The sequence below is a fragment of the Cervus canadensis genome, chromosome 3, assembly GCF_019320065.1.
Source record: "Cervus canadensis isolate Bull #8, Minnesota chromosome 3, ASM1932006v1, whole genome shotgun sequence".
Taxonomy (NCBI): Eukaryota; Metazoa; Chordata; class Mammalia; order Artiodactyla; family Cervidae; genus Cervus; species Cervus canadensis.
This window is the reverse complement of record NC_057388.1, coordinates 4603470-4630123: the sequence shown is the minus strand read 5'-3', so window position 1 is coordinate 4630123 and position 26654 is coordinate 4603470. Positions and strand designations below refer to the sequence as shown.

At 51.5% G+C, this 26654-nt stretch overlaps 1 protein-coding gene across 11 annotated transcripts in view; it reads right to left on the bottom strand.

Moving 5' to 3' along the window:
• Nucleotides 1-26654, bottom strand: part of GRB10 (growth factor receptor bound protein 10) — a 217054-nt gene that overhangs the window by 11831 nt on the left and 178569 nt on the right. For all 11 annotated transcript variants that reach the window (XM_043462503.1, XM_043462510.1, XM_043462502.1 and 8 more), the window contains 9 exons: nucleotides 22619-22734; nucleotides 21534-21602; nucleotides 19085-19222; nucleotides 17339-17449; nucleotides 15586-15684; nucleotides 6235-6312; nucleotides 4483-4599; nucleotides 3588-3654; nucleotides 3304-3391 (listed from right to left, as the gene is read on the bottom strand). In XM_043462503.1, coding sequence (XP_043318438.1) covers nucleotides 3304-3391; nucleotides 3588-3654; nucleotides 4483-4599; nucleotides 6235-6312; nucleotides 15586-15684; nucleotides 17339-17449; nucleotides 19085-19222; nucleotides 21534-21602; nucleotides 22619-22734 — 883 coding nt within the window. The remainder of the gene's footprint in view (nucleotides 1-3303; nucleotides 3392-3587; nucleotides 3655-4482; nucleotides 4600-6234; nucleotides 6313-15585; nucleotides 15685-17338; nucleotides 17450-19084; nucleotides 19223-21533; nucleotides 21603-22618; nucleotides 22735-26654) is intronic.

The following is a 26654-nucleotide window of genomic DNA, read 5'->3' as shown; positions in this document are numbered from 1 at the left end:
TGAGAGAATGTGTCACAGCTAGAAAACAAACCCTATTAGTTTTGAGTCAAAAGAACTCAGGAACCAACTTAAGAGAGGCACACCCCACGAGCCCAAAAGAAAGCATCCAGAAAATCAAGAACATTAAGCTTGGATTGAAAGAAGTCGAACACACAGCATCAAGCTCATCACCAGAGTTAAAATACAAAATACAACACCTCATTTGTCAGTCTTGGAAGATGGCAGGATACCAAATGATGACCCTGGGATGGACACTGCTCTGTGATGATCTAGCGGGGTGGGATGGGGATGGGAGGAAATCCAAGAGGGTAGGATATGTGTACATAAATAGCTTACTCACATCATCGTTCAGCACAAACTAACACAATTCTCTAAAGCAATTATATACCCCCCAAAAGAAAAAAAGAAAATGACAAATAAAAGGGGAAAACCAGGCTGCCCTGGTGGCCCAGTGGTTGAAGGTCTGCCTTGCAAAGCAGGGGGCATGGATATGGTCTCTGGTCTGGGAAGATCCCACATGCTGCAGAGCAACTAAGCCCTTGTCCCACAACTACCGAGCCACATGCCCTAGAGCCTGTGCTCCCCAACCAGAGAAGCCCCTGCGATGAGCCCCCTGCACACCGCAACTGGAGAACAGCCCCTACTCGCTGTTGGAGAAAGCCCACCCTAGCAACAAGAACCACACACAGAGCCAAAGTAAATAAATGGACATACTAAAAAAAAATCAAGCACTTAGTTACCTCTCCCAGAAACACAAATGTGTGACAGGGGAAAGGGTTTCAAGGAAGGGGCTGTGAAGGAATAACAGAATTAGAAAATGACGATTTTGTAACCTCTAATAAAACAATGACCCTGGGGGCTGGGAGCTGGGCGGGGGTGGGGGTGGGGGGCCGGGCTGACAATACAGACCCCTGCCCAGCCCAGGATCAGGGAGCAGGACAACTTGGGGCAAGGAGTGCAGACACACAGCGACCGCAGCTCTGTCCCAGAAAGAGCCTCTGCCCACACTTCACAGGAAACCAGGGAGACAGAGGAACACAGTCAAAGAAACCACAAACACAGAATTAGCCAATGACCTCCTTCTTCAACAATGGGAAGACAAGGGGAAAAAAAGGGGAAAGAAAATGCAGTGGCGGGAGACCTGTTCTATTTAAGGAGACTTAGAGACACAGCAACAGATGCCATGGATGGCTCCCCATTTAGACCAAGTACATTAAAGGGCTTTGTGCATGAACATGACAGCACTTCTAAGGACACTAAGAAATTCCTGTTTATCTTAAGTGCAATGATGATATTGTGGTTGTGTCGAAAGACATAGACACACTCACTGCAACAGTTACTGGTAAAAATTCTGAGTGTCTGGGATTTCCTTTAAAAGACTCCAGAAGAAGAAGGAAGAAAAGTCGGAAAAGTTGGAAGAAGAAGGAGAAAAAAAATAATAAACATGTAGGAGGAGGAAGAGAGGCTCAGGTGAGCACGTTCTGAAGCTGGGCAAGAGGCGGATGCGGTTTGTGATACTCTCCTCTCTCAGCTGAATTCTCAGATGTCCATAATAAAACTTTTTAAAGATGAAGGATTTAAACAACAAAAGGAGTGTTCTGAGTTGAGCAGCTTCTGAGAATCTGTTCTTTAAGTAGACCCAGTGAGAAGCAGCTCTGACAAGGATGGACCAAGGCCTCCAAGCAGTTCCTCAGGGCCTCTTTTTTGGGGCATGGAGACAGAATTCTGGCTGAGCTTCGCAGCACACCCTGGGCCCTCATGCATCTGTAGCCCCACTCTAGGCAGATCCCTCGCATTCCCTTGATGCTGAGCCTGGCCACGTGGCTTGCCTTGTCCAAGCAGGAGTCAGCTTCAGAAGTGTTTGTGCACTGGGGTTTGACCTCTTACCCCCAGGACCCCCACGACGGCCACGAAGTGCATGGACGCAGGCTAGCATGCCAGAGGCCTGCACCCAGCCGCCTCATCACACATCCACAGCAGCGCTGGCCACTGGCCACTAAGTGCAGCCATCGTGGCCCCAGCTCGTCAGGCCCCAGTGCGACTAGCCACCCAACCTGCCCCAACTGTGAACGGTGACACAGCTGTGCTGCTTTAAGCCACTGAGGTTTGGGGTGGTTGGGGCAAAAGTCAAAGGACATAATGCATGAAGTAAAAGGTGTAGGCAAAAAGACAGTGTTCCACTTGCTTATTGCCTTATTAATTAGCGTGTGTTCTTTGGCTGTTCCAATTGCAGCAAACAGGTGGAGGAGGATTATGGGGTCTGGACAAATGGATTGCCCTTCTGTCCACTTCCTAGCCATGCAAACCCTGCACTACCTTCATACTCCTGAGCACATTGCTCCGATTTAAAACGAGGCTGCTGCCCCCCCCTCACCCCCTCTGCCCCCCTACCCCGTGCATGCACACACACACACACGCACGCATGGCAGCACACTCTGAGCAGCTGGGCCCAGCAGGCTCCCGCCCGCACACACACACACACACACACACACACGCACGCACGGCAGGATGCTCTGAGCAGCTGGGTCCTGCAGGCTCCCGCCTGCACACACACACACACACACACACACACACACACACACACACGCACAGCAGCACACTCTGAGCAGCTGGGCCCAGCAGGCTCCCGCCCGCGCACGCACGCACGCACACACACACACACGCACACAAACACACGGCAGCACGCTCTGAGCAGCTGGGCCCAGCAGGCTCCCGCCTGCACACACACACACACACACACCGCACGAAGCCAGTGATCACACACACACACACACACGGCAGCACGCTCTGAGCAGCTGGGCCCTGCAGGCTCCCGCCTGCACACACACACACACACACACACACACACACGCACGGCAGCACGCTCTGAGCAGCTGGGCCCAGCAGGCTCCCGCCCGCACACACACACACACACACACACACACACGCACATGCAGGCAGCTCCTGAGCAGCTGGGCCCTGCAGGCTCCGCCTGCACACACACACCACCACACACACACACACGGCAGCACGCTCTGAGCAGCTGGGCCCTGCAGGCTCCCGCCTGCACACACACACACACACACACACACACACACGCACGGCAGCATGCTCTGAGCAGCTGGGCCCAGCAGGCTCCCGCCTGCACACACACACACACGCACGCACACACACACACACACACACGCACGGCAGCACGCTCTGAGCAGCTGGGCCCAGCAGGCTCCCGCCTGCGCACACACACACACACACACACACACACGCACAGCAGCACGCTCTGAGCAGCTGGGCCCAGCAGGCTCCCGCCCGGGGCGCGTCCCTTACCCGTCCACGAGTCCCTGCTGTTTAATGATCCGGTGCGACTCCTCCCTGGAGATCCTGCCGTGGAACCAGTGCTGCGTCCTGTGAATCACTGTGGGGACCAGAAGAAGGAGGGCAGCCCGGGCTCCGCGCACGGCAGCCGCCTTGCTAAGCGCGCTCAGGGTCACAGGGGCCCCGACTCCTGTGGTCCCGGCTTTCGTGCGCTGCACTCCGGGCCCGCCGTGAGGCCGGGGAGTGCTTTTATGTTATTTACGTACAACAATATCAAGCCAACATACTGTGTTTACCTGTACTGAGGGCGGAAGGGTGGAGGGGGCTTTGGCTACCTAGGATATTCATCCGCGTGCTTCGTTTCTGCAAAAGAAATGCCCGCGTCAGCGCCAAGGGAGCCGCGAACACAATCACCGCGCCACCTGGCACACACCGGGGCAGTAAGCTGGCCGGGTGCACGACCCTTGATGGCGGAGTGGCTGCCGCCTCGGTCCCTCCCGTGTGGTCACAAGGACCCCGCCCATGTGACCAGGAGGGCAGACAGCTTATGGGGCGCAGCTGTTAAAAGTAAAACCAGAAGCGTCCCACCCCGGTGTATCGCCAACGATCGCAGCGCTGAAGCCGGGCTGTGTCTGCACGGAGACTCGCAGTGCGCTTCCCGATACCCCTCGGGAGAAAACCACGCGCGTCCAGGGGACTCAGGCCTGTAGCTTTGGGGACATTCCCCTTTTCCGAACACTGTGAAGCTGAAGGATGGGGAGGCTTTCTGAGCCAGAGTTGCCTGGAAAGCTCAGAAAGGCTTGGAAGTTGGGTGAAATTCTTCCATCTGGAGATTAGGAACTTGAATCTCAGGGTAAAGAGACTGTTCGAGGCTGGGAAGCTGGTCGGCGTTTGAGCCACGATGGAAATGACTGGCCCGGCGTTCTCCCATGGGGCCCTGACAACACGTCACAGGGACAGGGATGTGGGCCAAGAGGCCTCAGGGCTCTGCTCCTGCCCCTCCTTCCAGGGAGCCCAGGGACTGCCTGGAGGAGTGGCCAGGTGCCGGGGCGTGGAGGAGCCCAGGCAAGCCACAGCCTCCCTAAGGGGAGAACTCACAGCCACGCCCCCTCTCTGGCTCCGCATCCCTGCCGCCAGCACAGAGCTATTTCTTTGCGGCAGACCAGGGGTGGGACCGGGCCACAGTCTTACCCTCCAGGCGTGGCCTTCTTCCAGGGCTGCGCTCTGGGCCTCAGCTGGATTCTCGATTACTCTTCCCGTTTGCCCAGAGAAATCCATTGCCACAAGGGAGTTCTCAGAGACGCTGCGCTGCAAAGGAGAGGCCGTGGATTCTTACGATGCAGGGAAGCAAGTGGAGCTGCGGGTGGGGACTGCAGTGTGGGAGAGCTGTGCAGACCCAGGGAGGGGCGGCAAAGGACGGGCAAGGACCCTGCCGCCAAGGATCGGACAGAACACTCAGCATCTGAACGGCCCTTGGACGAAAAATGGCTTTGGTTTTTCTCAAGAAGAGGAAAGAAACCTTACAGTTCTCTCAAGATATTCGGAAGCTGCTGGTTGAGGCCACTGGGTCCACCCATGTGGTCGTCCACAGGGTCTCTAATGTGAATTAAAACTCATCAAAGGAGGGCACAGTTCTTGAGGACCTAGCCTGCTGTGGCCCCCCTTTGCCTGGCAAAGTAATAAAGTCATTCTTTCTTTCTCCTCCATTACAAAAAAAGACCCACAAAAACTCATCAAAGAAATGGTAACATCACAGGCGAGCCAGCCCTCACCGGCAGCCAAATCCCTTCTCCGGTGTCAGTTCACAGAAACATGGACACCCCTTCTGTGGGCACTTTGACATCTCTGAGGAATGGACATCGAGAGATTGTTAACTCATTATCAACTGGGGGATTTCTGCAGAAACTAACACCTGTGGTTGGTGATGATTTTTATTTTGGCTGGCCAAAAAGTTAACTCTGTTATTTCAGTAACACTTTGCAGGTTATCACGTTCAGTAGTTACCCCTGTAAAGTTCTCCAGCCCTGTCAGTTTCATTTTCACTTTCTGCATCAGAATCAATCACTAAGGTTTTCTGTCTTTTTGTTGGTCTGATATTCACATCGTCTGAATCAGAATTATATTCTGAAGAACTACCATCTTCTGAGACACTAACATATATGTGACTTGGACAATCAGAGAAAATATCTGCATAAAATTCACCAAAAAATTTTTCACTCAAAATTTCTCGATGTGTCATTTTTGAAAATTTCACATTTACAATATACACAGGGTGCAACAAAAACCTAATGGAGCAAAACCTGAGTGATAACAATAATCATAAACTGTATAATGAACCTTTGATCAATTTTAAGATCTAACAGCTTCGCACAGTGATGATAATTCTATCACTTTCTAAAAATGTATTGATACTCCTGGCCAATAAACATTTGGATAACAAAAGACGTGTTAATACATCGCCCAGTCAATAATGTGTTAAGATCATATTTGGGGAGGATGAAGTGTTTCTGCACCTCTGGGATATAAAGTCCATCCTGAGATGACAGGAAGACTCACTACAATCTCAGTTTTTGCATGGACTCAAGCATCATGGTCAACAGCACCATGGACCCCTTGGCTGAAATGGACAGACGCAAAGGTGGTGAAGGCAGCTCCTCAGTAGACATGGGCATGCTGTCAACATTTCTGAACACTAGAATACAGCTCTCAGTGGGAGCCATTCACCAAAGCAACGCTGCAGGGAGATGTGGGAAAGGGGAGAGGGTACAGAGGAATCTGCTCCCAGCAGTCACACTGCTGAGATGACAAAGCCCATCTCCGGGGAAACGCATGCTGGTGAGATATTCTGGCTCCTCTGGCAGCCTCACTGAGAAAAGATGCCCACAGCTGTGCTGATGCAGCAGCTGAGGAAGAACGTGGCTTCAGAGGTGCAGCTTGACTTACCACTGGAGTCGAGAAGGAGGACAGCATGGCCTTCCTCTGCTGTGGGATTCTGTAGTTCTGGTAAAGGAGCATCCCATACTGAAGAGGTAAGGAGGGCCAGAGTCAGTCACCAGGGCATCCCCCAAAGCCCCACACAGGGCAAACCCCTGGCACTCAAGAGCCACACTCATGTAGAACAATGGGCGACGACCGGGTGGACTTAAGACTAAACACCCAGCAGAGCCCTGTCTCTGGGGCCTGCCACCACCAACACTCCACGGTCAGTTACCACTCTCTCTGGGGGTGCTGGGTGGGCAGGGAGCAGTCAAGGGAGTAACAACATAATAACGCATAGCAAGAACAATTCGCCTTCCTGAATGTTGCTGTGGGCAGAGCTCTGAGTGCTTTATGCTGCTCTTTTATTTAATCCTCTCCATGTTATCAAATATATACTTTATCCTCATTTCACAAACAACAGAACACAAACACGTGAAGCAAGCTGCTCAAGGTCACAGTCAAGTAAGGATTCGGGTTCTGAATGTACAATCCTGCTTCCAAACCAGTGCTCTTCCTAACCACCAGCCTCCCTGCCCAACCAGCTCAGCAGTTTGGGCTTGATTTCCTCGGTCAATAAGCACTGAGTGTCCTGCAAAGCCTCCTACACTCCTGATGTCTCAACCTGCACTCCTCAATTACACCTTCAAATCACACAGAAAAGAAAAAAGGAAGAGGAAACAGGCCTCAAGTGGGCTGCATCTTCCTCTTCACTGCTCTTCATGGATGTCAGCTCATTTCCAGCTCAAGGACCAGCGGTATGTGCTCACTTCTAAACTTAACATACTTAGAACACGACGAAAAGGTCTTCCATAGATACAATCGCACCCCAGTGAGACAGGAAGACAGAGAACAGATCAAAAGAAATGTTTGAGATGTAGTTCAGTCACTAAGTCATGTCCAATTTAGTGACTCCCAGGCTCCCGTCCTCCACTATCTCCTGGAGTTCACTCAAATTCATGTCCATTGAGTTGGTGATGCTATATAACCATTGCATCTCCTGCCACAGCCTTCTCCTTTTGCCTTCAATCTTTCCCAGCATCATGGTCTTTTCTAATGAGTTGATTCTTTGCATCAGGTGGCCAAAGAATTGGAGCTTCAGCACCAGTCCTTCCAATGAATATTCAGGGCTGATTTCTTTTAGGATTACCTCATTTGATCTCCTTGGATCACAGTCTTGTTGTGGAGAAGGGGCTTGTGTAACCCAGAGAAGCTAAGAAGCATGCTGTGCAGGGCCACCCGAGACAGATGGATCATAATGAAGAGTTCTGACAAAACGTGGTCCACCAGAGGAGGGAATGGCAAACCACATCAGTATTCTGGTCTTAAGAACTCCATGAACAGTATGAAAAGGAAGTATGTTTGTGATGATGGCCAAGAAATTTCCAAACAAATAAAAATACGCCAAGCTACAGAATCTAGGTGCAGGATAAAAGCAAAACAAAAGGAACAAATAAACAAAACCAGCCAGGAACATCATGCAAAACAGAAACAGAGAAAACGTAAAAGCAACCAGAGAAAGACTTGCTATTTTCAAAGAAGCAATGAGAAGGACAGTGGACTTTCTAACCTGCGTGATGAGAGTTAGAAGACAATGGGATGGGAGAAGCACAGGATAAAATAACCCCTAGTCTAGGACTTGACCAACTGTGAAAAGTTCCTTCAATAATGAAAGTAAAGTCAAAATAAACCAAATAAACATGGAGAGATTTAGTTGTTAGCAGGCCCATATTCAAATGGCTGCTGAGTGGAGTTCTGGTCCCAGAGAGAAGAATGTGGACTCAGGAAAAACGAAATGCAATCTCTGTGGCCACATCTGACTGGTATCCAAAAGGACAGCACAGGCCCTGATGTATGAAGGTGACCAAAACTTCAGTATACAGTGCTATTCCTGGTTCTGTTACAGTTTACACAGCACAGAGCTTGAATATTTCTCAAAGTTTAAAGGAATTCATTTTTTTAAAAAATGGGAGTTCAATTTCTCCCTCTGGGTTTTCCAGTTAATTTTAAGATTTTTCTGTTTTGCAAAGAATGTCCATTTCATCTTGATTTAAAAGTACAATGTAGGTAGAAATGCAAAGTCTGTCTTCACTGTTCCCATTTTTAAAATGACCGAGTTTTACAATTCTTCCTTCCTTTCTACTTTCCATGTATTTTAATTCCTGTTTCCATCTGTTCATGTAGAAAAGACATGTGTTTGTAGCTCACACAGACATGAACTGGGGGCTGCTCACACGCCATGCAGTGCAGCAGGTGGGCAAGAGGCCGGGAGGGATGGGGCAGGCGGGCTTTCAAATTGTTCCAGGGTGGAGATGCGCTGCAGAGATGCTATGAGTGGGGGCTGTTTCTAAACAAAAACTGAAACTGCACCTGCGTGCTAGACACTGGCCTGTCTGCTGAGAGTTTCTGGCTCTGCTTTTGAGTCAAGAAAGGGGCTGGCTCTTCTCGGAGAGACCAGGAGAGCAGTCTGGACCCTCGACTGTGAGTGGGATGGATACCTGTCGTTTCTGTGGATGGGAGACCCCTGGCTCTGCCTCCCTTCCCCAGCAGTGGTCAGGATGGGGCTGTGCCACCTGCCACATCTGAGCAGGATTGATCTTTGCTCTTACAGCTGCTGAGATTAGGGACTATTTGCCACTTAGCAATAACCTGATATGCCATGTAATCCATTCAGTCTTTTTATCTATTCCACATATTGAGGAATTATCCAAGATTTTGCCTGAGGAGGGAAAATAGGCTCTGCTACATAAAAATAAAATTTGGGAACCAGTAGACTTGAGAGATCTTCTTGTAGGGAAGAAGGTAAAAGGGAAGGTCTACATCAGGGACTCTCATTATTTTAGGTTTCACGAAGTAATCCGATTTTGGGGAAAAAAAACTCCGTGACTGTCTTAAGCCCTGGCAACTAATTTTCCAAATAAGGCAATATACACAAACACACACCAAAAATTAATTGCTGATCTATCACCATATCAACAATATTTTATAAAATACTGTTGATATAATAGTAGATCAGACAGTCAGAGTTTTATAGTTTAAATTAGCTAAGTTTACACAACCTCAGATTAAAGAATAAAGCCATTACCATGAACACAGCTATTAATATTAGTAGCTTTGTGGAAAGCTGACTGTACTGTCCCCGTTTGTTTTGTTTTGCTGTGCCCTAGAGAAGTTGTTGTGTAGTCACTAAGTTGTGTCCAATTCTGAGCCCCATGAACTACAGCCCACCAGGTTCCTCTCTCCATGGGGTTCTCCAGGCAAGAATGCTGGCGGAGGTTGTCATTTCCTGTTCCAGGGGATATTTCTGGGCCAGGGATCAAACCTGTCTCCTGCATTGGCAGGTAGATTCTTTACTGCTGAGCCACCAGGGAAGTCTGGCCCTAGAGAAGATGTTTCTCCAAATGCTCAGTAGTCGGAGGACTGGCTTTTGCAGACCACAGGTCCGAACCCTGGGATCCAAAGAGGCAGTGAGCTTGGCTGTGTGTGCTGGCAGGTGGCACCACCAGGCGGGAGGCTGGAACACACCTGAACATTCTCCAAGTCCCCCCTGGGCTTCCTAAGAGAGTCCCCCAAGGGACACGGAGCCTTGGCCGGCCCAGCTCCCCGCACTCTCTCCTCACCAAACTGTGAGGGCTGAACTTCCCCCAGGTTCCTGTGATGATGAAATGGGGTAACATGAAGCTCCAGCAGGTGCGTGGCATGTGGTGAGCACGCCGCAAGCCACCGGTGTTACCGCCAGGGCTGGGGTGCTTTGTCTCGACCCGACACTTCCCGGCCCCTGCACTTGTCTTGCTTCCACGCGCTGTGAGCACCTCTGCTCCGGGGGCCTGTGTCAGCAGGAGGCACCTCAGCTGCCTCTGTGCCCAGCATCCACTCTAACCGCCTTTTCCATGTCAAGTAATTCATTACGGAATTCTGTGGCAGCTTTTGTTTTGTTTTGCTGTTGTTTTAAAGCTTCTCTAAGACCTCCAGACTTAAAAAAAAAATTATATGTATTTTTTAGCCTTGCTTGGGTGGCTTGCAGGATCTTAGTCCCCCACTAGGACTTGAATCTGGGCCCTGGCAGTGAAAGCGCTGAGTCCTAATCACTGGACCACCAGGGGATTCCCGAGAGCAGGGGTCCCCAACTCCTGGGTCACAAACATGCTGGTTCACGGCCTGTGAGGGTCTGGGCTGCACGGCAGCAGGTGAGTGGCAGGCAGGCGAGTGAAGCTTCATCTGTACTTACAGCCACTCCCCATCACTTGCATTACTGCCTGGGCTCAGGAAAACAAGCTCAGGGCTCCCACTGATTCTGCACTGTGGTAAGCTGCAGAATGATTTCATTATATATTTTAATGTAATAATAACAGAAGTACACAATAAATGCAACGTGCCTGAATCATCTGGAAACCACACCACCCCACCTCAGTCCATGGAAAAATTATCTTCCAGAAAACTGGTCTCTGGTGCCAGAAACCAGGGGGGACCACTGCCCTACAGAATCTTGTGTTGATGAAGCAAGATCTCCCTCTTGGGGAAGAATTGCAATAGCAGCTTAAGAAGCTCCTAGAAGGTGGAGGGTCACAGGAAGGATATGGTAGGTAACTAACATAGTTTTCATATTCCCGGCACAGCCCCCGGAGTCTCTATAAAGTCATTTAGGAAACACTGCAGTAGGAAGGTAGAGGAACAAAGCAGATACTAGCCAGTTTTCTCCCCAGGAGGTTTGAGTTATATATACGTACACACATATTTTAAAGGAGGTGTAACTGGGTTGGTACTTAAGAGAAAGGGGAAGGTCCTAAGTTAACTCAAAAGAAGGCTTTCCTCTCAAAAACACCCTGGGATTTTTATACCATTCAAATTGCTGCTATGTCACCCAAAGCCAGGCACAGGTATTTGGGTCAGTTTCCACTTTCATTCAATGCACATTTTCTGAGCATCTCTTATGTTCTGAGCACTAGGTCATCCCAGCTCTGAGGATCTGGGGGAGCCAGGCAGGATGGAGCCTGGACATGAGAGCAGATGCAAGGAGAAGTGAAGGGAGCCTTGAGCCTCTCCAGGTCAGGTCCCTGCAGCCTGAGGGACTGGTCTCCCCGTGAAGAAGACAAGACTGACCACTGACTGAACCGCTGCTCACAGTCCAAAAAGCTGGTGACGCAGCAGGGCCAGGGGAACAGAAGGTGCTGGGGAAGGTTCCCCAGCACTTTTGAAGGGTGCAAGTCTCCAGAGCACAACACATCCTGTTCTCGAGGCAATGTGGGGGTGCAGGGTGAGGTCATCAAGGAGGACCTTGTCTTCCAATTATGCTTCCCCCCAATGAGCAAGATGAACAGAGCTGAGGGCAGGCAGGGAGGAGACCCGGATGTCTGTAGGGAATCCCTCACACCAGAGGTTGACACTGTCCACTCTGTAGAGGCAGGAACCCCAGGGTGTGACCAGCCAAGATGGGAGGATATGACCCCACCGCGGTTCACTTGAGAAAGGCTCCGGCCACCATTGCCTTGCTGCAGTGACCGGGGCCAGGGCCTGCCTCCCTGCAGCACGGTGCTGAGGGATGTGGACTCAGTGGTTCCCTTGGGTCAATGTGACTGGGACAACAGGCTTGCGTCTGGAACTAGATGGATCTTGGTTTCCCAGAGACTCTCAGGGATGCAGTGAGAGTGCCGGTTAGGGGTGGAGTTCTGGGGCCAGCAGGCTGGGGTCCTGCTGCTGGCTCGGCCCCACGCCAGCACCATGTGGGGCATGTCATGGGCTTCAGGTCCGTCACCTGTACTCTGAGGATGTGAGCAGTGAGGTCGCAGGTGTGAGGTGATGCGTGGCCCGCAGTGGATGCTCCGGAACGTGCACACTGTACCAGCACACACAGAACGTGTCGTTGGCACTAATAACAGCCGGGCGTCACGGCCGCTGCAAGCTCGGCCGCCCCCTCCCTGCACCTGGTTAGGACAGCACAGAGACGCCCACCCTCCTCACGTGTGAGACCAGGTCAGAAGCAGGGCCGCATCATTGCCTGTCACCCACAGAACATGACGCCTTAGTATCACTTCCTTCTGCACCTCCTTTTTGCTTTTTCCAAAAGAGGTTATATTTTTGCAGAGAAAAACATAAGTGAAATCCCTCAAACACGAAACCGTGAAGGCCTCCCTGTACGTCTGCCTTGTCTGCCCCACAGCCCCCAGGCTCTGGTGAGTGGCCTCCACCTTCGCCTGCCACCTCACGATTACACACCAGCAAATGTGAGCACGCACCTCCAGCCCTCACCCCATAAATGCACTGATCTCTCTATACACCCTTCTGCACTGTACTGCTGAATTGCTAATAGTACATCCTGGAACATTCCCCACTGCAGAACCCTGAGAGGAGCCTGTTGCTTCTCCAGCCACATGGGGGCTCTCTGCATGAAAATCCCTTAACTCAGGGAACCGGCTCCCTATCGAGGGACACTTGGCTTTAACACCAGCTTGTCAGGACAGAAATGGTACGGACCTAACAGAAGCAGAAGATATTAAGAAGAGGTGGCAAGAATATACAGAAGAACTATGCAAAAAAGATCTTCATGACCCAGATAATCATGATGGTGTGATCACTCACCTAGAGCCAGACATCCTGGAATGTGAAGTCAAGTGGGCCTTAGGAAGCATCACTATGAACAAAGTTAGTGGAGGTGATGGAATTCCAGTTGGGCTATTTCAAATTCTAAAAGATGATGCTGTGAAAGTGCTGCACTCAATATGCCAGTAAATTTGGAAAACTCAGCAGTGGCCACAAGACTGGAAAAGGTCAGTTTTCATTCCAACCCCAAAGAAAGGTAATGCCAAAGAATGCTCTCAAACTACCACACAATTGCACTTCACACGCTTGCAAAGTAATGCTCAAAATTCTCCAAGCCAGGCTTCAACAATGTGTGAACGGTGAACTTCCAGACACTCAAGCTTGTTTTAGAAAAGGCAGAGGAACCAGAGATCAAATTGCCAACATCTGCTGGATCATCCAAAAACCAAAAGAGTTCCAGAAACACATCTATTTCTGCTTTATTGATATACCAAAGCCTTTGACTGTGTGGATCACAACAAACTGTGGGAAATTCTTCAAGAGATGGGAATACCAGACCACCTGACCTGCCTCTTGAGAAATCTGTATGCAGGTCAGGAAGCAACAGTTAGAACTGGATATGGAACAACAGACTGGTTCCAAATAGGAAAAGGAGTACGTCAAGGCTGTATATTGTCACCCTGCTTATTTAACGTATATGCAGAGTACATCATGAGAAACGCTGGGCTGGAGGAAGCACAAGCTGGAATCAAGATTGCCAGAAAAAATATCAATAACCTCAGATATGCAGATGACACCACCCTTATGGCAGAAAGTGAAGAAGAACTAAAGAGCCTGTTGATGAAAGTGAAAGAGGAGAGTGAAAAAGTTGGGTAAAAGCTCAACATTCAGAAAACTAAGATCATGGCATCTGGTCCCATCACTTCATGGCAAATAGATGGGGAAACAGTAGCAGACTTTATATGGGCTCCAAAATCACTGCAGATGATGATTGCAGCCATGAAATTAAAAGATGCTTACTCCCTAGAAGAAAAGTCATGATCAATCTAGACAGCACATTAAAACGCAGAGACATTACTTTGCCAACAAAGGTCGGTGTAGTCAAGGCTATGGTTTTTCCAGTGGTCATGTATGGATATGAGAGTTGGACTATAAAGAAAGCTGAGTGCTGAAGAATTGATGCTTTTGAACTGTGGTGTTGGAGAAGACTCTTGAGAGCCCCTTGGACTGCACAGAGATCCAACCAGTCCATCCTTATGGAAATCAGTCTTGAATATTCATTGTAAGAACTGATGTTGAAGTTGAAACTCCAATACTTTGGCCACCTGATGCGAAGAAATGACTCATCTGAAAAGACCCTGATGCTGGGAAAGACTGAAGGTGGGAGGAGAAGGGGACGACAGAGGATGAGATGGTTGGATGGCATCACCGACTCAATGGACATGAGTTTGAGTAAACTCTGGGAGTTGGTGATGGACAGGCAGGCCTGGCATGCTGCAGTCCATGGGGGTTGCAAAGAGTCCGACACGGCTGAGCGACTGAACTGAACTGACTGACTGTCAGGGAGCGGGGGCTTCCCAGGTGGCGAGAGTGGTAAAGAACCTGCCTGCCAATGCAGGAGACCTGAGACAAGGGTTCAACCCCTGGGCTGGGAAGATCCCCTGGAGGAGGAAATGGAGGATCCCGTGGACAGAGGGGCCTGGCGGGCTGCAGTCCATGGGGTTTCAGAGTCAGACACGAGTGAGCGACTGAGGACAGCAGCGCATCAGGGGCAGCCTATGACGCAGGACGTCCTGCACCGGCGCAGCACTTCCTCCTCTATTACAGAACAGTAAAATGTATATTTTAACCCTTCTCTGTTTTTCAGTGACAAAAAATAAAACAAAGTAAGGTTCTGGGACAGAAGAACACTGGCCGCCTCTCCGGAAGCCTGCAGTGCCTCTCAGGAGTCTTCAGAGCTCAGTCTCCCCCGTCTGTCTCCCAGGGACGCCACCCAGAGTCTTAGGGCATGCAAGGTCACCTGGGCTGTTTCTGTGAAATCACTGTGGGGTGTGATCCCACGAGATGGTCTGAGCAAGACATTTGCTTTAGAATTACTGTCAGGAGGCACCGTCTCCCCTGAGGCCCTGTGAGGAGCCAGACGATCTGTCACATTTCCTGCACAGCCCTGGCATTTTGGGAATTCCGGAGTGTGATGCTGTCAGGAAAACCACCAACCTCCTGATGGGGTGTGCCCGCCCCACCCCCATCTGCTGACTCCTCAGTCCCGACCTTTTGCTCCCCATTTCTCTAAGGCAGTGGTTCTCAACCCACCCCACACACCCAGGGGATGCTTGGGGCTGTCTCAGCTGCTAGGGTGCTGCTGGCATCTCACGGGAGAGATCAGGGCAGGGCTGGTGAATGTCCTGCAAAGCGCAGCACAGCCTGCTCCCTCCCTAAATGCCACCAGCTCTAGGTCAGGAACTGGCTCCGGCTCCACTGATACAATGGCTCTGTGGGAGCTTCTCAGACTCTGAAAAAACACGTGAGGACCCTCAACTCCAAGAACCCAGTGACGGGACGCAGAGGGGAAAGGCATCATCCATGGAGAGGTGTGCACTGTCACACGCTGTGACCTCGGGGTCTTATACGCAGTGACTGCCGCATGCATAGTGACCGTGGGCTCACACACACACACACACACAGTGACCTCGGGGCCGACACACACCCAGTGACCAGGAGATGACCCACACAGTGACCTCAGGGCTGACACACACACACCCCGCGGCCATGGGGACCCACCTTGAGGAGCCTGCAGGCTGTCACCCAGCATGTCCGGCTCTGCTCATCCTCGGCACAGAGCAAGCGCAGCTCCTTAGCCTCGTTCCTGACTCTGTTTGGCTAAAGGTGGAGAAGAAAGACCTGTGAGTGTGACAGTGAGCCAGGACCAGCCTTCCTCTCAGGGCAGAGCTGAGCTCCACCCGCAGCACAGCCCAGCAGGTGGCAGAGACGGGACCACGGGCAGGTGTGTGCGCCTGGGCACTGGGCATCACTCACAGCGCTCTGGGGCACAGGCCGGGCCTGCTAGCTGGTTACGCAGTGCTTAGCTGAGTGGCCAGCCCTGCTCCCGAAGTGGGTGCTGGGGACACAGACAGGGATGCAAACCACCAAGGTGGTGGGGCCCGGGAGGGCGGGCTCCTGGAAGGACAGCCACTCCTGGGTTTTGCGAGGAGGTGCCTTCAGTCACCTCCGAGGGAGAGGCAGCTGTGGGAAGGGCCCGCAGACTGAGCAAGGCAGGGAGAAGCCTCCAAGACTCAGGGCTGTGGAGGCCAGGGACGCACGCTGTGGAAAGGTCCGGAGAGGGAGACCCACGTGGCTGCAGGGGAGGCAGAGGAGCTGGCAGGTGTCCGGCCAGGGGCAGGGCTGGCTGTGATGGAAGAAAGCCTGCAGGCACAGGCTGGGCTGGGCCCTCTAAGCCCAGACCCGAGGGGCCCCGCGGGGTCAGACTAACCCAGCTCTCTGCCCTGGGAACCTGGATGCGAGGAGGGTTGAAGGACAGCCCTCTGTGTGGCAGATACATGGGAGAGGCAGAGGCCGCAGGGCTGTGGGCTGGCGTGTGGGCCAGAGGGGAGGGGGTGGGTGGTGCCGGCCCGGAGGGCGCCAGCCCCTCCCCACCCCCCACCCCCCAGTCGCTTTCCACCAGCCGCCTGTGCACCACGGCCTTCAGCGGGTTTGAGGTCGGTTCTTACCACTTGTAACCAAGGCAGCTTCACTAAGTCAAGCAGAAAAATGGTATTTTTGGATGGAATAGGCTCCCTGTGCCCTGTCTCCTCCTCTGGCTTAGAAGACAGCCCAGCTGGGGGACTATGGGCTTGCTCATTGATGTGGGCAACAGGGCTGGGCAGTTCCCACCCTGTGAGCACCTGGGAAGACCCAGGAAGATGATGGAGGTAGAAACCTCAGCAGAATGTCTCGTGCACAGTGGGTAATTCAGTAAATATCTGCTATTATGATGACTGAATCACAGCCTCAGAGTAGGAAGGACTGTGTGTGTGTGCACATAAGCGTCCACACATATGTCTACATGTGCACATGTGTGCATGTGCTTGTTCACACAGGTGTGTGCAGGTACATACACGCACATGTGAGTATATGTGTGAGCATGTGCCCTGACACACCTGCACAGTGAGAAGCAGAGTTGTGGTCACCCCTAGTCTAATGTCTTGGTTACTGGAAGCCCACACAGAAGGCATCAGCTCACTCAGTACCTTGGAGGCCACTGAGGTGACAGGCTGGGGGGGTCCCTAAGACACGGGGTCCATCGTTCCTAAGCCATGTGGCATTGTCTATCATGGATTCTGCTTTTCTCTGAGCATCTGAGCTATTCAAAGACTGACACATTGAAAGCACACATGAAATATTTTTATACCAATGCATAAATCCAATGTGAAACTGTTTGTTATTTTAAAAAAGCAGCAACCAAGAGAGGAGGTCGTTGGTTTAATTTCAAAGCTCACAGTGGGATGCGGTCCATGAGTCTCGGGGTGGGCGGTACCTTTATGCAGAAGCCATAGTCCGTGGGGGCTCCGTACTGCTTCCTGCCGGCAATCAGGGAGAAGATGCTGCTGTCCTCCAGCTCGGCCAGCAGCTGCAGGTGTCTGGGCTCCTGCGGGAAGGTGGTCAGGTTTACAGTGGGGAACTTCTCAGCACTTGCCAAGAGCAAGTGTTTCCTGTCCTTGTCAGCAGAGGGCAGTCTACGCGCGCTCTCAACACCTCTCCCCTTTGGCAGTCTACATGGTGTAACATAAATTCCAAGTTAAAACCATATCCCCCAGGGCCCGCTAAAAACCTCCCAATATTCAGACAGATGGATACAATGTATCTGATATTCCGCCTCATAAGGTAACATGCAAAGTGGAAACCAGGACATCTGCAAACCACGGTGAAGGTTAGGCGCATACACTCAAATGCAAGACCCCCCACCACCTTTGTTATGCTGAGTGATCAGCGGCCAACTGTGCCTGCAAAAAACTGTTGATGGGAGCATCAACAGCTTGTCCCATCCTGTGCCTTAACTCTCCATCCCGCATCTTTTTCCTGCTCTAGGCGACAAATGACCTGGGGCTCAGCAGCAATGAGGAGGACGCAGAAGCCACACAATCAGGGCCGGGAAATTAGGAAGTGGACCTCCTTGTGACCAAGGAAGACCTGCAGCCTCAGAGGAAGGGCGTGCAGCCACGCCCCTCCTCTGGTGGCCACGCCCTTCCCTCCAGCTCACGCCCCCTTTCCCTGGTGGCCACACCCTCTCTCGTGGTCACGCCCCTTCTCTCCAGCTCACGCCCCCTTTCCCTGGTGGCCACACCCTCTCCCTCTCGTGGTCACGCCCCTTCCCTCCAGCTCACGCCCCCTTTCCCTGGTGGCCGCACCCTCTCCCTCTCGTGGTCACGCCCCTTCCCTCCAGCTCACGCCCCCTTTCCCTGATGGCCACACCCTCCCCCTCATGGTCACGCCCCTTCCCTCCAGCTCACGCCCTTTCCCTAGTGGCCACGCCCCCTTTCCCTGGTGGCCACACCCTCCTCTCTGGTGGCCATGCTCCTTTCCTCCTGACTTCCCAGAACCTGAGGCTGGGCCAGTACCCTCCCTTGGTGTCCCCAGCTCCTCCCCTCTCTCTCCTGCAGGAGCAGAAGAGACTACAGCTCTTGGATGGTATAAGCATGGCCAAGGTCAGCTGGATATGTTCCCATGGCAGGTGCCCTCGGATGTTACAGGAAAATAGGTCAGAAATGCAAAGACACCAAAAGAGACCCCAGCAAGGCCAGCCCACAATACCCTAACTCTCTTCAGAGGCCTGCAGCCATTTGCAATCCCTCACCTCCTCTTCTTAGTGTGGGTACACACAACCTGCAATTTATTCCATAAAATATCTACAATAACATGTATTAGACTGGCATCAGGGTGACAATAATCTATTGAATATCCTCATGGCTATCCTAGACACCAACGTTCAAATTACAGACACTAAGTCAGCATCTTCCAAGGGACTCGGACTGCCATGAGGCTCTGCTGCCAACCCACAGAGGGAGCCCAGGCTGGCCCGCTTGGTGGGGGGGCGGCACACAGCCCCTGGGTCCCTAGGTCTGTCATCACCTGGCTTCCCAGGGAGACCTCTGCACCAGGATCTCTGAGTTCAGCTGCTGCACACTCAGCTTAATAAGTCACGAGCTGGGAGGCGGCCACGGTGCGCACCTTTACTCGGAACCCTCCCAGCCTTGTGACTGGCAGTTGCGGCTTTAAAACTCACCTTCGAAGCTCCCTTTGTGGAGCAGTACAGGCCAGATCTCCGCAAACACACATACAGCTTCTTCCACGATTTCCTTCCCAGCTCCTTCACATGCAAAAACCCTTGAATCTCAGGACAACTACTGGAGTTTAAAAAATTCTGTTGAAGAGCAAATTTTAAAAGTCAGGTAATACTGATGTGAAATTATGAGAACAGATATACTATGAGCATCACTGACATTGGAACATTTTATGAATTACCAAAATACTCTTTTTGTGTTAAATTGATTGTTTTCAAATGTTTTTCCTTTCAAAAGTCTTAAAATTCCCATCTAAATTGGTGGTGCCTAAAATATAATTCATGTTTAAACACACACAAGCAAATAGATCTTTTTAACGTTGAAAAACAGAAGTCAGAAATCTAATAAGACCATATGTTTAAGCATCCTGCCCTTTATTCTATTTTTCCTTAAAAATCCCAGTCTGATCCTCAGAGTTGGGGCAACAGAAGTGCCAGAAGTACTAATCAGGAGCGTGTGGGCTGGGAGAAACCATCTGGCCATCACTTTGACCACATGTCCTCTGGTGAAAGCTGCGTATCCTGTGTCTGTCCGTCTCCTGAAACAAGCACCCTGGTGACAGCCCACTGTCCCTGTTAACTCCGCCCACTGGCAGCACCTCTTTCTTTGGGAAAGAGAGGGCAGGAGCCAGGTCTGGGGTGACCCTTGTGGGTCCCCTCCACTGAGACAGACACTTCTCCTTCTGCAGGTGGGACAGGCCAGCTGGGCAGGTCCTAGTGCCCCAAGGCAGTGCTTCTGGGGTCTCCAGAGATCACTGTACCCACTCACCAAGCACCAAATCTTCTCAAATCAGGCAACTAAGAAGCAGGAAATCATTTGCCCCTCATTGTGCATAAACCAGGATAACTAAGTATTGACAACTCTAGCCCAGAGCAGACAGATGCTCTGGTGGGAGGGCCCAGGACAGAACACAGAGGCTCTCAGCTTCCAGAAGCAGAAGAAATAAAGCAGGAAAGGGAGGGCTCAGGGGAGAATTCTATAGGAACTACATTCTAGTACTTTCTCTCATATTTGGTGCCACCTAGAGAGTGCTGGTTCGGAGAAGGTAATGGCACCCCACTCCAGTACTCTTGCCTGGAAACTCCCATGGATGGAGGAGTCTGGTAGGCTGCAGTCCAGGGGGTTGCTGAGCGACTTCACTTTCACTTTTTACTTTCATGCACTGGAGAAGGAAATGGCAACCCACTCCAGTGTTCTTGCCTGGAGAATCCCAGGGACGGGGGAGCCTGGTGGGCTGCCATCTAGGCGGTCGCACAGAGTCGGACATGACTGAAGCGACTTAGCAACAGCAGCAGAGAGTGCTGGTTGCATTACCGAATTGTTTATTCCCTCACTTAACATGCTGTTAAGAGATACCTTTTTAGGGGTGCAGAGGAATATTCTGGCCTCCTAGAAGAGCATGAGTCAGCACTAAGTGTGGAGAGGCAGCTGGTGGCCCCCTCTATTGGTGGGGGAGGGAAAGGCCAGGTGTAACTTGGAACAGACTTTAGGAAGCGAGGAGACAATGAAGATAGGTGTGTTGGTTTTTTTTAAGAGTCTAACAAGTAACTTGTTAAAGGTTTTAGAGCAACCTAATCAGTTTTGGGGGCTTCCCAAGTGGTGCTAGTGATAAAGAACACACTTGCCAAAGCAGGAGACTTAAGAGATGCAAGTTCGATCCCTGGGTCAGGAAGATCCCCTGGAGGAGGGCATGGCAACCCACTGCAGTATTCTGCCTGGGGAATCTCATGAACAGAGGAGCCTGGTGGGCTACAGTCCACGGGGTCACAAAGAGTTGGACATGACTGAGTGACTTAGTATGCATGTGTGAATCAGTTTTTACTATGAGACAGACCCAATCTTTCTGTAGCGATTTCCAGGGCCTTGTGCTTGGAGGTTGGGGGTGGTACTCGCAGGGAACACGGGAGCTGCAGCTTCTCTATCCCACCCTCTCGCTCTGATGGCTTCTGCCAGTTTATCCTGTTTCTAAGTGCTTGTTTTGAGGGAGCCTGGCTGCATGCATGCTAAGTCATTTCAGTTGTGTCCAACTCTGTGACCTCATGGACTATAGCCTGCCAGGCTCCTCTGCCCATGGGATTCTCCAGCAAGAACACTGGAGTGGGATGCCATGCCCTCCTCTAGGGGATCTTCCCGACCCAGGGATTGAACCTGAGTCTCTTATGTCTCCTGCATTGGCAGGTGGGTTCTTTATCACTAATGGTACCTGGGAAGCCTGGCTATACACAGCTTTCCCAAGTAAACATTTATTCCTGGATACTCTAAATTCCAACAGGAGCCAATGCTCATATTTGTGAGGAAAAGCTCAACTGATCCAAGTTTCTACCAGGCCCCTGGGACAGCCTAAGAGCATCTATACAGAAACTCCAGCAGAAGCCTCTTCCTGCCCAGTACCTGCAAAAGCTGGGTGTGACTGCCGTTGGATTGCTGGCACCACGTAACCATCTGTTCTGGGAAGAAATTCTAGGATGTGGAAAAACAAAGATGGTAAAGGTTAGCTTCCAAGTGGGGAAAACATACTTACAGATATGCCAGAACAAAAACCATCCCTACAGGTACGGTTATGGACAATTTGTATTTAAAATGACGGTCCTTTTAATTTCTTTATTACACAGTGGAAACACTGTCTTCAAAAGGCTGCATCTTCTGTTAAATGCAGGATCAAGTCTGAAGTCCGTGATGCCCTCTCTGACCCACGCCTCACAGTGCACTGGGGCAGCGGGTTGCCCCGGCCCCTAACTCAAGGACACAGGTGGGTGCAGAAGACAAATAACTCTTGAAACCAGGAGATGAGCACGGGGACGTGAAGAAGCCTTTTCTGGTGCATTATCCAAAAGCAGCTATCAAATCTCTTCTTTTCAATAAAAAAGCAGCTAAGCTATCAGGACCAGAAGTAGGCACGGGACTTCTCCCCACAGCTACTGCTGCTGTGGCTCAGAACTGGGGCTCAGGCCACGGCAGGTGCGAGGTTCCCCATCCTGACATCCCACAAGGCTCGGGCCCCAGCCCCGCAAACAGAAAACTCCAAGAAACTAGCTCATTACACCTGGATGTTGACTTCTCTACTGATTCTTCCCCAAATAATCCCAAAGCAATATTTGCTACTCGCCGAGAGTGATGAGTTTTTATTTTACTATTTGACCAAGTTGCTCCAGTTGAACTAAGAACTTCCAAAATAACTGAAGAAGCCCACCCCAGCTCTCTCTCTCCATTTAGAGACTGACCTCCTCACCCACTGTTACTTTTGGGAAGAGGCGATGGTTACCTTGGTCAGAACAAAGGCATTCAATTACGCATCAGAGAAACAGTTTTGAGCCAGTATTGCTGGGTTAACTGATTCTCAACCTGATTCTCAAACCATCTGCCTCCCACTACATCTTAGTTAGTTATTTTGTGATCAGCTACAATGAAACTCAAGAAGTTTATACTTGCAATATTTCCAGAGTTCCAAACCCCAAATCCAAAGGGATAAAACTCACCATGGGATTTTTGAAAAACTCGTATTTTGCATAATTCTTCCTGAATAAAAATTTACTTTCACTTGCCATGGTGCTCTCCACCTGGACCACCAGCTCATGGTCTTCCAAGCACCGCTCTGCAGGAGAAAGTATTGTGGGAGATGAAACAGGCAGAGCCTTCAAGGCAGCCTCGCAACCAAATACAAAACCCGACTTTTCCAACCTTTAAGCATCGTGGTGAGGGTGAGACTCAGAGCTAAAGTAAACTGAAATCTCACTTTAGCGTGTTATCAAGTGCATGAGAGGTCTGAGGACTCAGAGTATGAGGAACTCAGGTCAATCTTTGCTTTTGCATACTTCTTTTCAATTTGGCATCAACAAAGCTTAAGGAGAGTCTATAGAGAATCTTCATAGGACTCCCCTAGTGGTCCAGCAGTTGAGACCCTGCTTTACAATGCAGGGGACGTGGGTTCGATCCCTGGTCAGAGAACTAAGAGCCCACATGTGTGGGGCAACCAAGACCCATGTGCCACAACTCAGACCCGGCACAGCCAAATAAAAACTATCTTTAAAAACGACTCTTTGTAAATGGTTTTGCCTTTAAATTAAGCAATGTCAACTCTTGAAAAGAACAGGGACTCTAACAACTGGGAAATACCCAGAGACAGAGCGGGAGGGCTCTGAGCACGGAGGATGTACAGGTGTGTGGACAGAGGGGCAGCACACGGGTCAGCACACGGCTTTGACTGCATGAAACTCAGCCGCCAGGGTGAGCATGGGGCAGGGAGTGACCAGCAGGCAGCCCGCCCCACACCTGGCCGAGCGCCAGAGCCCACGCGAGCCACACGCATCCTGGAGCCGCTCTCCAGCTGGGGCAGGTTGCTGGGAAGGACACGCGCATCGCACGGCCCTGGTGCGAGCATGCACACACACCCTCCTTGGCGCAGGATTCGGCCACGCCATCAGCAGGGGGCGGGCTCTCCCACGTTGCCTGAACTCTGGCTCCACGGGGGCACAAGGCAGCAGTCTGCTCCGTGGCCTGGCGCCCCCCGCGTGTCCACACGCAGCCTGCCGACGGGGCGGCCGGGCACCAACCCCATTCCCTAAGGCAACACAGGACCGGAGGGAACCCAGGGCAGCTTCGTGCGTGAACCGAGGCCAAAGTGGTGGAGAAGCAGATGCTGTGAAATCGACCCAAAAGGGCCGTGTCAGCCCTTCCCAGCCCCCACCTCCTTTTACACTGCCAGCCGGGAAGCCCTAAAAAGTCTCATCTTCAAGGAAGGATGAAGTGGAGGGTGACAGCATTCCGAGTCAAAGGCATCTCAGAACGTGGGAGAATTCCTGTCCATGAAGGACACAGTCACCAGGGCACTGGTCTGAGCCGGGTATGATGGCATGCAGAGCACACTCAACCTTGGTTTGATATCAGGGCAGGATTCCTTGGTAGAGACATACTCAAAGCCTGAATTTCCTCCCCTGATGGACAGAAAGCTCGGGCACCTCGGTATGGGCCAGACCGGGCAATGCCAGGGACCCACCGACAGGCCCCAGATGTGAGGGGAACTGGCCAGCAATTCAGGAACCACACGCACTGCGCAAGGTCTCCCCAGGACAGAAGAGAAGAACCAGGGGCAGCATGGCTAAAACAGTTCCGTCTGCCTCCAAGACAGGGGTCAGCACACAGAATAAAATAAAGATAGATAACAACAACAACAAAATAGGAATAAGCACATGTCTTCCATTTAAAACAAACTCATGACTTTCCTGAAGATTTTAATTCAGAGAAAAACATTTCTGTAGTTATGGGGGGGAAACAACTACAACCCAATAGGCTGATAACGGTTGGTTTATAGAATTAAGGTTTTTCCACCAGGTAAAATATGGAGAAGGAAACGGCAACCCACTCTCATATTATTCTTGCCTGGAGAATTCCATGGACAGAGGAGTCCAGGGGGTTGCAAAGAGTCAGACATGACTGAGTGACTAACACACGCACATAACAGGTAGAATAAGGAGAAATAAAACAGCAGGTGGCCATGACCTGGTCCTCCCGACAGGAGCTACCAGCTGCATGGGGCACCCAGATGCCACGTCTGGGCAGGCTCCTCTCCTCCCGGCCCAGCAGCCTGGGAGAGCCACACACAACAGCATTAGCAGACTGTGAAGGGTCCCAGCAGCAGATGCGTCTCTGCCTGGGGTCACTCTGCTGACTCCACAAGGCCCAGACACGGAAGCAACCTAAACGGCCATTGACAGAGGAATGGGCAAAGAAGATGCAGCACGTGTACACAATGGAAGACTACGCAGCCATGAAAAAGAATGAAACCGTGCCATGTGCAGCGACACGGATGGACCTGGAGAGTACCATATCAAGTGAAGTAAGCCAGAAAGAGAGAAACAAATACCACACAGTATCACTTCTGTGTGGAATCTAAAATACGACCCAAGTGAACGCATCTATGAAACAGAAACAGACTCGCAGACTTGAGCACAGACTTGTGGCTGCCGGGGGAAGCGGCTGGGGGAGGGAAGGGCTGGGAGGCTGGAATTAGCAGATGCAAACTATTCCATACAGGATGGGTGAACAAGGTCCTACTGTGTACCACAGGGCCTGTGACAAACCAGAATGGAAAAGAATACAGAGAAGAATATATATGTGTGTGTGTGTGTGTGCGCGCATGTGTAGGACTGAGTCACTTTTCTGTGAAGCACAAATTAACACAATACTATAAACCAACTACACTTCAATTTTTCTTTAAAAAGCCTATTTTACTTCTGTGGCCATGCAGCGGACACAGGACTCCTCGGCAGAAACCCGGGCGGCCCCAGTGGGTGGGGTGGGGCTGGCAGACCCAGTGCCCAGCTGACAGCACTAGGAGGTGTCAGCATCCCACTTTGCTGACCCCCGTGTCCCCTCAGCACCAGCACCGCCCACATGGCACAGATCAGAACACTGAACCGCTGCCCAGGGCATTGCCTGGCTACACAGAGTTGTGAGAAGCAAAACAGACCCTCAGAAAGCATCCTGATGTCTAGATCTGCCCAACAAGCAGCTTCCCGCTAGGTGTATCCGTTAGTGGGGAAAGGGCGTCATTTGGTGCCTTTCAGATGTAACAGACACAGGGGCAGAGACAAGGATCAGCCTGCAAAGGCAGCTGTGAGCACCAGGGCTGAAGGTGGGCAGCTGCTCCTCCCACAACCCCTGTCTGCATGTGCAGATGTCGGGGTCCGGATACGCTGGGTCCTCCAAAGGGCGGCTGCCACACACTTCTCATCTGACCAGGAACAAACCCAAATCAGGGAACTCGTGACACAGTCACCCAAGACCACGGATCACTCAGGGCTCTGCCCCAACATTTAAGCCAAAGTGCCGCAGGACCTGTAGGGGCTGCCAGTAGCACCAGGAGGGACGTTGTTCCTGGCTGCGGCAGCAAGTCCAGTTCAGGGGGAGGGCAGAGAGGGTCCCACCAGCCAGAGATGCCGCCCACTCGTGCTGGCAGCTGCCCCTGCTCCTGTGCCCCTGTGAGCATGATGCTCTGCTGAGGGTACCCTCAGAGGCTGGAGACCCCACACATACGCATGGTCTCTGACTAATGGAAAGGAAGTAACTGTCCCACATCTCCTAAATCATCACTCACTTCTGAATGTGAAAAAGTTTAGTACTGTTAAGGTTATCATAGCTTAGCTGCAAAGACTGGCACAGTAATTGTGGCTGGAAATCCTCAAATTCTGAGGCTACACACTGACTCAGCCACTTGCCTTAGGGATCAGCTCACATCATCTCCCTTTGGCCTGAGCCCCCAGCCTTATACACATGCCGGTCCCAGGAGCATTCCCGCCATACACTTGGCAAGAGTGTGACCTTCTGAAGGGGGAGTCAGTGACCGGGGAGATGGGGCTGGCGGCTCTGCCCTGAGGATGGTGGGGCAGAGGTGGCAGATGCATGCGGCGGGGGTCCTGGGAACACAAGAATGCCATCTAGCACAGAGAACATCTCATGTGAGGGGAGTTATGCTGAAACACCCTGCTGCTCTGAAAGGTGCTCCCACAGCCCTGC